Genomic DNA, 12,562 nt, shown 5'->3' with positions numbered 1-12,562 from the left:
TTTGATTTAATCTCCTCTCTCGGAATATTTATGCAGAGTTTTAAAAAGTGCAAATTGGGCCTTTTATTTTATAATAACAATAACAATAGCGATTGTTTATGCTGCCTTTTCAAAAGAACTGGGGTTATTTAGTCATTTTGGAGCAGGGGAATCACCATAAATCTGTGATTTTCTCACTCTGCAAAATCTGGGGTTTCCGCATCGGATTTAGAGGTGGGTAAGCCACCTGGAATCCAATAGCAGAGTTTCCACTGAAGTGGCGGCTCCTCCGCTATGGTGGAGGAGCAACGTCTTACTGCTTTTGAGCCCTGCAACGTAAAGGAACTATAAAATGATAATAACTTTGAGTTCTTATCATTCATGTTTCCTTTGCGGGCAGGAGGATGGGCGGGGCTGCTCTGCTCTTGGAGCAGGGCAGGGGAGGAGTGGGTTGCCCACTCCTAAGTGCGCAATGACTGTTTGGTCGGCCCTCTTGGGCCACCCAAAACATTTATTCGCACTTTCCCTGTTCTCCATGCAGGCTGCATTACGATGTCGGTTGGAAAGGCTCTGAGAACGGCAGTCGAAATCTCCTAAACCGTGTTGGAACCTATGTTTCCGAACGACCGATTACGATGGAAAGGTAACCGTTCGGCCAGTCTGAATCGGTTCTGAGCAGCATTTGAAGCCAAATCGTACAGCTCTACGGACCGTGTTTCTGACCGACGTATTTTGATGTCAGATCCGGACAGCCTTTACGAATCAGTCTGTCCGACACAAAATGGCTGTTGAAACTGACTTTGGGGCCCATTAGCAGGCCCCCCCTCACCCTGAGACCTCTGGTTGGGGCCTGTGGGGGTACCCATGGAACCCCCCTTTAAATCTATGCACAGGTGGCAGGCACCATGGGGTGCCAGCGACAGGGTGCAAGGTTTACCGCAACCTCCCCTTTTTGCAATGGGAGCCTGTGTTGTCAGTCAGAACACAGGCTCCCATTGAAGTCAATGGGAGAATTTCCGAACTGTGTTAGGAACCATTGTAATCGGTCAGTCGGACTCGCTGAATGTGAGTCAGTGGAAACTGATCCCGAGAAGGAGTCGGTCGGTTTGCTTTCTGACTGTCATCGTAATGAGACCCTTAATCTTTGCTACTCAAAACTTTTCTCATTTCTTTAACAGTGGGAGAGTCGCGCGGACAGACTGGGGGATCCCAATGCACTCACTATCTCGGGGTATTTGCCCCTAAAATATCCTGAACTACCCCTGAAACATTCCCAGTGAGCTACTATGGCAATGGCCTTAGGCTGTCTTGGAAGCTTAACAATCCTTCTGACACACTGGCCACCCTCCTGAGTTAGCACCAAGGATTATTTATTAACTGTCTAGCAGAAAACAGTGTTGACCTTATGTTATCCCACTAAAATAGTCTAAATAAGGCCATTAAATAGTTTCCCCTAAAATATATACGGTGCACCAAGGACGCGCCACGGTGGTTTGAAGAGTCATGTTCAGCAGCCAATCGCAATTTAATATGGGTACTATCTACCACCCCAAGAGTACAAGCTGATTTTGTGGTGGCCCGCTCAGCCTACAGATTTGCTCTTAAAAACAGGAAGCAGACCCTGCACAACTGAGATTGGAAGTTGTTGGAGGCAGCTGCGGTAGAGAGGGGGCAATAGCAGCAACTTCAGGAATACAGGAAACAGCACTAGGACAAGGAATTCTCATGCCACCCCCCAGCTCAAGTGTAACATCTTCAGGGAGGACTGGGTCTCATCCTTTTCCTCCCTATATTTTCTAGAAGAGAGTGTACAGTTACATAACTCCCTAAATATGAAGCTAACATGCTCCATGTCATTTATCATATCCCTGTCCGAGGTGGAGCTGGCCGTATGTCAGTGCTCAGGTGGTAAAGCACCCGGGCCGATCGATATGTTAAAATGTAATTAAGAACTATGGGGGTTGTTGATTGCAAATACTTTTAACAGCTCACTTTACACTCACATACTACGTTCTTATTTTCTGTCTTTAAAAAACGTGGCTCGCATGACCCTCAAGTTCTATAGGCCTATCTCATTGATAGATAGCACTGTTAAAATCATAGGGAGGGTGAATTATACCCACCTTGTAGAGTAGGCTGCAGAGCACAACATTCTTTCTCCTTTTCAATATGGATTCCATTGTGGGTTAGGAACAACTGATCAGTGCCTAAACCTGAGCTTAATTATAAATAAATACACTTGGTAAAGCGATCACCCTTTTATATGTAGGGTTCATGGACCTGATTCATTAAACAGGAACAAGCTTCGGTCAATGTTACTAGAACTCTGTATTGATGTCTCCTTGTTTAATTTTTTGTACTGCCTCCATGCTGACCTAAGAGCCATGGTTTGCATTAGCTCTAAAGGTGATATATCGCCAGAGTCCAGTTTGAAGCGTGAAGACCGCCAAGGGTGCATTTTTCCCCCTTTACTGTTTATTATATAAAAATGGTCTCTGTCCAAACTTGACCTCTAGTCTCGTCGACATCCCCAGAATTGCCAGCGTCCAGGTACCTGCATTGTTATACGCTGACAAAGTGGTCCTATTCGCTCGTACTCCTGATAGCTTTACGCATGCTAGTAAACCACTTTGTCTCTTTCTTGGGTAACTTTGACTTAACCAAGAACTACAGAAAGTAACAAATCATGGCCTGTGGGCCTAGTAAAAAAAAAACTAAATAGACTTATCATCAAAGGCCAGTCACTGGTGACTGTCAGAGAATACATTTACCTGAGAATCATTTTAACTCCTTAGGCACTTGGAACCCCCAGGTAACTTCCGTTGCCTGAAACTCAGTAGGTCGACAGGAGCAGTTTTTCATGTTTCTAGCCCCACACTTAAAGGCACTCTTTCACCTCTGTTAGAAGTATTTAATGCCCAATGCATCCTTGGGGCAATGTATGGGGCAGAGGGTTGGGGTTTTCAAAATGTTCAGTCACTTCAGTCAAAGAAAATCGCATCTGCTGGAGGCTGCTAAATCTCCCTCCTACAGCCTCGAGTTATATTGTCCATACGGAGTTAAGCCAGCAATTCATCAAGGATAGGGTATAACTGCCCCCCTTATTGCTCGGGATTCGTATTTGGCTAATGGTCAAGTCAAAGCTCTGCAGAAACATCATCCTGAACTGCATTGGACTGGATCACGGGCACGCAATTCCGTGGTTGAGCTATGTGCCAACCAAGGCCGGTTCCCCACCTTCGAGGCCAACTGCTCTAGCCGTAAGGCTACATCCTCTCCTCTCCAACATTTAAGGTACCGCTAAGGTTGGCCCAAGGTACCCCCACGGGCAGAGTGCAGTGTATGTGGAAGGTAGGACATGTACTAGTGTGTGTGTCACATGACCTGATAATGAAATACTGTGCAACTTGTTTTTCACTATTGAAAGGTGTTAGACCCGGGATCCCTGGTTGACTGAGGTAGGTACCTTAGGCCAAGTAGGGACCCAGGGAAAGGAAGGTCACCTTCTTATATAGCCCCGCTCAACCCCTCGGTATCTTGGCATGAGCAGCCAGGCTTATCTTCAAGGCAAATGAGTAAAGTATTTGCAACCACTCTCACAATAACCCAATGATGACACCACAAATAGACTCCACATGAGTATTATGAAAATTAGAATAAACTATATATAAAAAAACATATGATAAGACCACACAATATAAATCCAACATATGAGGTTGTGTACTAATTCTCCTGGCCGGTTGTTAGGCCAGCCAGCCATTGCAAGTTCTGGTGGTATTAATGGATGTACCATGTTACAACGCATACCGTTACAACTACCTACCATTACAACGCGACCATTACAACGCATACCATTACAACGCATAGCGCTTTGGGGTGCTGGATAGTGGTAAGTATAATTTACTATTCTAACTCCAGTCCCCGTGGACCCTAGGGAAGGTGTTGGATAGTAAATTATACTTATTCCCTATCCTATAGCGCCCCCCAGCGCAATGCGTTGTAATGGTATGCGTTGTAAAAGTCGCGTTGTAATGGTACTGCGGAGTAACGAATGCGTTGTAACAGGTGCATACCGGTATTAATGAGCACTTCTAAACATTCTCCTGTACTCCTAATATCATGCCATACAGTTCGTAATGCTAGAATCAGGCACTTTTGCAATGTAAAAAGACTGTAAGATGTAACACAGCAATCCGACTCCCTGCAACACAGCAACTTCCCATACACTTGTTTCATCACTTAGTCCTGATGAGATCCCAATACCAAGCTGGGATTGAAACGTCGTTGACACAAACATCCTCAACTCTGTACTGTAATTGTATCTTATTGTGGAGTATGAGGGTGTAACTTTTTGCTCACCTACATCACAAATTGAAAAGTCACTTTTTAAGTCACTTGCCTGTGGTAAGGAAATCAGCTGATTTCCCATTACCCTGTCACGTCCTGCTCACTCACCTTTTCATATAATATTTTTGCTTTGAATTTAATTGTTAATAAACGTTTCTATCTTTCCATTTGATACACTCGTACTGCCAGTTTTGATTGTTAAATTGTGATATTGTTTCAATTTACCTGGTATGGAACCACTGTTTTTTCTTAACTTTTAGACAGTAGGCCTTTTCCTACTTTACCATTCTGTGTGCCTATGGCTGTTTGTGTACTCAGTGTCTGGTGTGTGAGTTACAGGAGCTGAGATGTGCATTCACTCTAGACAGTCACTGGAGGGGTTTAGGTGTGTCCTGCCTTGCCTGGGTGACTTATCGCAGGGCTGAATAGATCTGGTCTGCATTTAGAGAGATGGGAGGAGTTTTACTTACACCTGAATAAGCTTCGTCTCCTTTCGCACAATGCTGTCTCTGCCCCTGTGGTCATGCTGCACCAGTGAATGCAGAACTGCTTTGGACTGGGTTCAGAGACCCTTGACACAATGAGAACAAATACATTTTTGGGTATAAGAATAAGACCTAAACCCCCAAGACTTCAGATTACTTCAAAGAACAAGGGGAGCCTACCAAGAAGAAGAGCTGGAGAGCTGTATGAGGGGTACTGCCCCTTTGCTGTGTGGGGTTGGCCTGCAGTTGCTGCTTCTATCTATGGTGAAGGAAAAGGACTGACTCTTTTTTGCCCTGCTGTGGTATCCTGCTTCCTTGTGCTATTGGGAATTCCTTGTGTTACTGGGAGTTCCTTATGCTTTCATTTGGATTGATTCAAGTTCTGGTGCTTTTACCTTAAATTGGCAATTCTGCTTCTGTCGAGCTACCCAGTAAACGTAACTGCCGGGTCTCTGCTGACTGGTGTCTGCTTTGAGGAACTGGCTGAGGAGCCAGGAGTTGGCAAGTGCAGGCAGAGTGTCTTGTCCAAGTGAACCGGCACCTCCGGTTTCTTTTACAAGGAAGCGCATGTGGAATGCTGCACTGGGCATCTAGAAAACCCGGGTGCTTATGCAAACTGCTTGGTGTGTACCGAGGAGTTTGTGCACCTCTCCACAGCACTTCAGTGGCATTTTTCTTTTGAGCTGCCTTCCCGGGCTGGAGGAGGATAGAAGAACAACAAGGCGCGTCCATCCAGCAGGAATCTTCACGGCAGGAGCCCCCTTTGTTGCCCCCAGCATTGCCTTTCAACCTGCACTGGTGTAAGACCTCCTGCGGTGCCTGGGAAAGCCCATGGAGTTCCTGCAGCATCGAGAAGGAGAAGCCTTGCTTCTGCTCCAGTAACGGGACTCCACAATGAGGAGAAGAAGCCCCAATGCGAGGAAAGCAGGACCGCTCCCTGTATACCAGAGCTCCGCCTCGACTCACCCCAGCCGCACTGGACTCCAGGTTGTGCTCGGCTGAGAGGAGTCGGTGCCTCACATCTCCTGTCTCAGAGAGAATAAGGACGGTGCCCAGCAGGGTGAGTGTGGATCGCCCGGGAGCATTGGTTCTCCTGACCCCTTTTGGTCGCATTTCCTGTTTCAGCAAGGAACAGGCGGGAGAAAAGACAGTGTCTCTCTCAGTGCGTCTGCTGGAGGGTCGGCTTCCTTCGGCACTTGCTGTAGCAGGGTGCGTCGGGCAAGTAGATAGTCGAACTGTTTTAAACCAAACCACCGTGTGTTTGCTATGGCAAGTGTGGGCATATTTATACCTTGAATGTACTGTGTTTGACGTAAAGGTGGACATAATAACGTCATAAAAGAGTCTCAGTTCTTTGAAAACTCCATGAGTTCTTGGACAAGTCAGTATTCAAGCAAGGGGAAGTCCCTAGCTGTTGAAGCCGAGTTTTCCAAGAAATCGTTGTGGATTTTCGGAACTAGTTGAAGTAGCCCTGCCGTATTTGGACTGCATGAGCTACGTCTAAATATGGTTATGATTTCTATGCCTATATAAGGATATGGTGATTTATACCTATATAAGGGCATAAATCTGGAAAATTACAATAGGGTCCTAAAATGTTATACAACAGAACTGTTCCTGTTTGCTCCTTGTTCACTGTGATACTGACTCAGATCAGAGTCAGGCAAACAACAGTAGTTGATGCTCTCAATGTTAGCCTTACAAACAACTGAGCCAGTTTTACTATCCCATAGTCATATTCATTGATGGGAGGGAGATGTGCGGCGCAGCGGCCAGAGAAGCTGACTCCTGGGGGGGGTAAGGGGGGGGGGGCATCTCAGCTCAGCATCATGTGACTCTGGGCACTTAATCTTCCCAACAGCCCTCTGCACCTTGGAGAAGTAAATAATGCAACATGGTAATTAAATGATGTGGTAAGAAAAGTTATGCATCATAATGTTGCACATTTGTGGCCATATGGTTTCCTTATTTTGTCATTTTAACACATATTAATGGTGTCTAGACACATGATCTGATTGATTTAATTAGATCACTTTCAAATGAATGTGTATGTTTTAGTCTGTATCAATTTTTTTTAAAACGTTCTTATCACTGATTTAAAGAAGTCAAGTATATGAATTGTATTTATAATATCGCACAGATTTTGTGCACATTTTATATTGTTGATCTCTGGCGAGGTCTAAATCAATAAAAGTTCATTGATTGAGTGATTGATTCCACCTCATTAGTATTAGTTTAATACCAATTTGTTAGCTGAAAACAGCAACTGAAAATCAAAAAGTAACCAAGAAACCTTTGGAAAGCTCCTGCTGCTGCTCAGCACCACATATGGTACATGTTTAGTAACTTTAGATCCATTTGCATTGCACATTCTTCTTGAAAACTACGAATTATGCAGCAAGGGGTGAATTATGTGGCGAGTGCATTAAATCCATAATTAAGTGGAAATGCAGCTGCCACAGAATCGCATAATTCCGGTGGCCCTGGCTCTACTTAGCCCAGCCTAATAGCTCGAGGCTTATCAGAGCTGTCTCACATCTATTAATAAACACTATTCGCATTTGAATGTTTTTCCAGTATCCAATATTTAGCGAACAGTGTCTCAACATGCAAATGGAAAATAATCTGAAATCTTCAAGTTTTTAATCTCTTCTGATTTATTTTTGCAGGTGTTTTCGCCTTATATTCTGGACTGAAGCCTACACTGATTCGTGCATTCCCAGCCAACGGGGCACTATTCGTGGCCTATGAATACAGCAGAAAGTTTATGATGAAACACTTTAATCCCCAGGAATGACCACATGTACTTCCTTAGAAGACGCACATTTTCCAGAATGACTTCAGAACACTAGGAAAGAGGCAACTGACATTGTATTGAGAACATTGGATTATGAAGTTAAAATCAAGATGGTGTTTTTCAGTGTTATATTCTCATTAAATATAGGTATAGTTGGTCATGTTATTCCACTAGGTGGAAGAAGATTCTAGTAGCAAACATTATGCTGGTGTACACATTTGGGACATAAATAATCCCAGTCCAGAACATGTCAATTTCTATTTTCAAACATTAAAACAAGCATTTGCAATGCAGTTGGTTTATCCTTTGCAGCTTTTTAAGTATTTAGCCATGCATCATATTATGTGCAGCTGGCGGCCCGCCTTTCTTTTTAATTTATTTTCCTTTGTAGCATTTGTGGCATGCCACGCTTTTGCTTTAAACATGTGAAGTCAAAGCACGGTGTGCCATGAATGCTGCAAAAGTAAATAAATAGAAAAGAAAGGCGGGTGGCCGCCGTGTTTAAGAAGCCAGAGTACAAGCTGCAAAGAGTGTGCAAACATAAAGGATAAAGCTGTCAGCGAAAGGATACAGTACTAGGCCAATGCTCCCGGGAGGAGTCAGACATGAGAAGGTGGGACATATAACCACAAAAAAGCAAACAAGAATGTATTTCAGAAGGACTCACATTTTATCCAATGGGTAGCAAAGGCGTGGCAAAAGCCCGTAGAAGTGGATACAGCATGCCTCGCAGAGCATCGCATGAGTGCTGTCTAGGCTCGACCTAGATATAGACTATTTATTTTGCATGTTCCACCTGTTAGTATGTAATATCTCTCATTATTGCGATTTTATTAAGAGCCCCACACCAATAATTTTAAGGAGTTGTTTTACTTAGGGTAATGCCAAACCTCTTGAATTTTCAAGTTAAAATTCAGCCAGTTCTATGCTGTCGAGGTTAATTCAGCCAGTTCTATGCTGTCGAGGTTAATTCAGCCAGTTCTATGCTGTCGAGGTTACTGCTAGTACCACGTTCGGTTCAGAAAAAGTCAATCTACCCCCTGCAATCACATTCAGTACAGAAAAAAAGACATTAGTTCTAAGAAACACATTCAGTGCGGAATAAAGTCACTACATTTACAGGATCTATATTTAATTTAGAAAATAATTGTTTTACTTCCAGGAATGGTACTCTATATATACTAATAAAGGATTGTTTTACTTACTACAGCACCATGACCCATAGATAACGTGGGTTTACTCCTGTAAACCATATTCCCTACAGAAAGTCTCCCTACTTGCTGGAACAACATTCAGAATATAGACACTATATTTCCAGTGACCACATTCCATACAGAAAAAATCACTTCGATACCTGGAACCACATTTAGCTTACTAAAAGTTACTTTACTTCCCCAGAGCATATTCAATACAGAAAGTCACATTACCTCCTGGAAACACATTCACTCTACTTCCGGTGATCACATTAAACATAGATATAGTCAATATACTTCCTGGCAGCATATTTAGAACAGAAATACATCACTTATTTTCATGGAATCATATTCAGGGTAGAAAAATAACTTTACTTCCGGCAAACCCATTCAGTCCAGAAAAAGTCATTTTACTTGCACGTGTAACATTTGCACAGACAGAAAAGTCACTTCACTTCAGCACTTCACTTTAGTGTTTCCTTGTATCAATGATATACACTCACCATTGTAGGAAATCTCAAATATGCTGGTATAATCAATGTTGTTATTTTTTGACATGCTGAAACTCCCCTATGTTGCAACTGCAAATTGTCCCATTTGCCTTCTGAAAGGCATTCTTTTACTGACTTGGTGCTTACATTAGGTGTACTGGTACTTGAGATTAAAACATTTTTATTTTGTGGTAACTGTATCATGGATTTTTGCAAATATTTTATTATTTCTGGTGGGAAACTGTATTTATCAAAACGTGTTTGATGTGCAATTCTTCGGAGATAAGCTTTTCTCCAGTTGAAATGTGTTGTCTTCACAAACTCAAGCATTGTCATTTACCATGCCAAGAGCTCAAACTCTTGTAAATGTGAGACCTATTCTAAGAAGCAGCCGCATTGTTCCAGGCTGCTCCGAAAGTGAATTTACGTATGGCACGCTGATTGTTGCAGGAAAGCGTGTCGTGCCTACAGTAGGATAAACTCCTTAAAGAAAATTGTGCTTGCAGATTTAAAAAACACGTATTGTGTAACAACCAAAGTAAACGGGCCAGTCCTCATGGGAGGTTACAAATGAAGACAAGGCAGTACTAAGAAGGGACTAACAAGCCTATTAACAAATCAGAAGCCAGCATTTATGAAGGACAATGACACAAGCCAATGACAAATCTGGGCGAGAGTGGGTGGGGCTTCAATTCAATACTCCAATACAGTATGCAGCAGAGCAGCACGTGGGCTGCCCAGGTTTGAACTAAAAAGGGACAATTCGCCTGTTTATATTATCCCTCGCATTGGTAAGTTTCCATATTTGTAACATTTTGCCCAATTCCTTGAGGGGCCCTATTTCAATGTTGGATAGTTCAGAAAAGACAAAGAAAGGAAAAGATCATGTAATCAATAGAGCTCTGTCACACAGTCTATGTTCAGTATGAGAATAATACTGGCACAGATCTTGGATACATCCTTTCAGTATCTGCATAAGGCAAGTGTCTGAGACTAGGTCGCCATTTATTTTCTCTCCTTTTCATCTTCTGTTTAGCTATGGCGCTAAGGGGCTGGGTGTCCCAAGTGGCAGCACAAACTCATTGCCACTCAAGCATAAAGAAGAACAGATTATGTGGGAAGGGGTGGGTTGTTCTCATTGCTGGATTGCGTCATCAGTCAGTCAGAACAGCTGCCAATGTCAACACTGACAACTTTGTGTGTTTTTTGTTATATTTACTCCGGGTTTGCATATAGATAGTACAGCCAGGCCCGGTCTGCCCGTTCTGTCCACCGGGCATTTTCCTGGAGGCCGGCTTTTAGGTCTAGGGAGCGCTGCTGGCACCACTATCTTTTTCTCCAGCTTCCCCAGGGAATTACAGCAGAATGGGGGCGGGGCTTCAGGTGAAAGAGAGAAGAAAGACAGCCAGAGAAAGACGAGGAAAGGAGCAGGATGGTTTGAACATTTTTTCCAGGGCTACTTTTGGTTTCCAATCTGACCCTGACTACAGTACTGAAAGGATCAGAACATGATGTAAGAATCAGCATCTGTCCTGTGTACAACTTATCAACGGTAACATCCAAAAAGGTGTATACTACTAGCATTAGCAGGTGAACAACTGGTCAAGATAGCGGGCACTACCTGAGCTGGATGTTCATATCCCTTTCAGCGCCACCCGTTAGCAGCTTCCTCATTGGTCTGTTCTGTCCCTCAGGGTAGGATAGACTCTATTTCAGGGCCTCGCCTTTGGAGGCCAGCCTGTCCTGTTTGTTCATGGCAGCTAACATGTCCTGAGGAACTAGATGCTGACAGATGCTGAAAGATGGGCGCGGTATGAACTTTTTGTCCCAGGATCCGCAAATACTTCTGACATGCTTTTTGCTTGGGTAAACGCAAATAACCTATCCCTTGTAACTTGCAATTTTCTTGGTGACATACACTTATGCAGCATTTGACAGATTTTTTCGTAATACAGTTTCGTCCAGGCTTTGAAGACAAGCCACAAATTTGCACACAGAGACAGCTTTAGTTCCTATTAAACATAATTCTGTGAAAGCTGCGCCGTGTTCCATATCTGAGCCTTTTAATGCTGCTTGAATATAGCAAGGTCTTGTCGACCTGCAATCTAGTACAGTAGTCCTTTTTTTTTTTTGTCCTCATCTTAACTTAGATCAAGACAGTTTTTACAAGCCAGTTTATATGCACCTGGGCGCCCTTCAGCTCACTGCATAGATCTAGGCCCCCATGGCCTTTCTCATGTGATTGAGGTCAGGTGTAATCATTGGACCAGGATTCGACCAACATAGATCTAACAGTTTATCATGTGCAGGCGGCGGCCCCAAGCTAAAAGGGGAGGCCAGATGTTATCATGTGTTCCTATCCAGCCTCCCTAGTCTAGACGTGCCATATTCAATGCAGCTTTTATCCAGATTTCTCTGTTGGGGGGTATCGGGTCGTTCCACCTTAAGCAGACCTCCCTCCTGGCTAGAACAATAAGATATAGCAATAATCCCCCATCTATCTGCCACAGAACCTCCCTTGTAAAGTCATTTGAACCAAAAATCACGAGGTTAATATCAATTCACAAATCTATTCCAAAAATAGCTGTCAAGATCTCCCCCACATTCTTCCAGAATAGACTTAATTCTATGCATTCAAAAAACATATGGATATCGTCAGCTTTATCACTTTTGCATCTTGGACATTCTGGAACCAGGACCGGGGCAAACTTGGCGATTCTAGCCGGGGTATAATAAAGTCTGTTTAGCACAAAGAAGTGATTCTTTTTTAGCCTAGCAGGCTTTATGAATCTGTAAACTAGTTTTAGAGAGGATTCAAATCGATCTTCTATGGGGTGGGCATGGGGAAGGGAGTTCCACACCGATGATTGGTACGGGGTCTCGCTATCCTCCGCTTCAAGCATTCTTGCATACCAAAGAGATATTTCTTTTTTCCTTGGTTGCGGGTCTTGAAGTAGCTGCTCAAGTTCCCAGTTTCCTCTAATTTCGCCAGCTTCTGCCTCGTACCATGATCTTAGCTGGAGGTACTTAAAACTTGAAAAGGTGGAGCCAATCTTAACTGCTAACAGCTCCCAGGGGAGTACCCCTTCTGGATCCACCAGGTCCAACCATCTCCCCAAACCAGCTCTCCTTATGGGAGTCGCTAGGCTGTCATTCAAGCATGCGGGGGTCCCTGGTGAATCCCAAATGAGGGAAAAATCGGAAAAATAGCCTATTCCCCAGATTCGCCTCATTTTATACCAAGTTGATAAAGCTGATTTCAAAACCTTG

General features: G+C 43.6%; 1 protein-coding gene across 2 annotated transcripts in view; it reads left to right on the top strand.

Moving 5' to 3' along the window:
* The window catches only part of LOC147698474 (mitochondrial ornithine transporter 1-like), a 192,302-nt gene extending 182,810 nt beyond the window's left edge, over window positions 1-9,492 (top strand). The window contains exons 7-8 of one of the 2 annotated variants that reach the window (XR_015299340.1): window positions 7,481-8,544; window positions 8,603-9,492. Coding sequence is in view for 1 of the 2 variants with exons in the window: in XM_086935054.1 (XP_086791180.1) it covers window positions 7,481-7,608 (128 nt within the window). In the remaining variant the exon portion in view is untranslated. Of the gene's footprint in view, window positions 1-7,480 lie in introns of both variants that reach the window. The other variant, XM_086935054.1, reaches the window with a different exon arrangement.
* The last annotated feature ends 3,070 nt before the right edge of the window (window positions 9,493-12,562 follow it).

Source organism: Lissotriton vulgaris, chromosome 8 (assembly GCF_964263255.1).
Source record: "Lissotriton vulgaris chromosome 8, aLisVul1.2, whole genome shotgun sequence".
In the NCBI taxonomy this organism is placed as follows: Eukaryota; Metazoa; Chordata; class Amphibia; order Caudata; family Salamandridae; genus Lissotriton; species Lissotriton vulgaris.
This window is presented reverse-complemented; position numbering and strand designations above follow the sequence as displayed.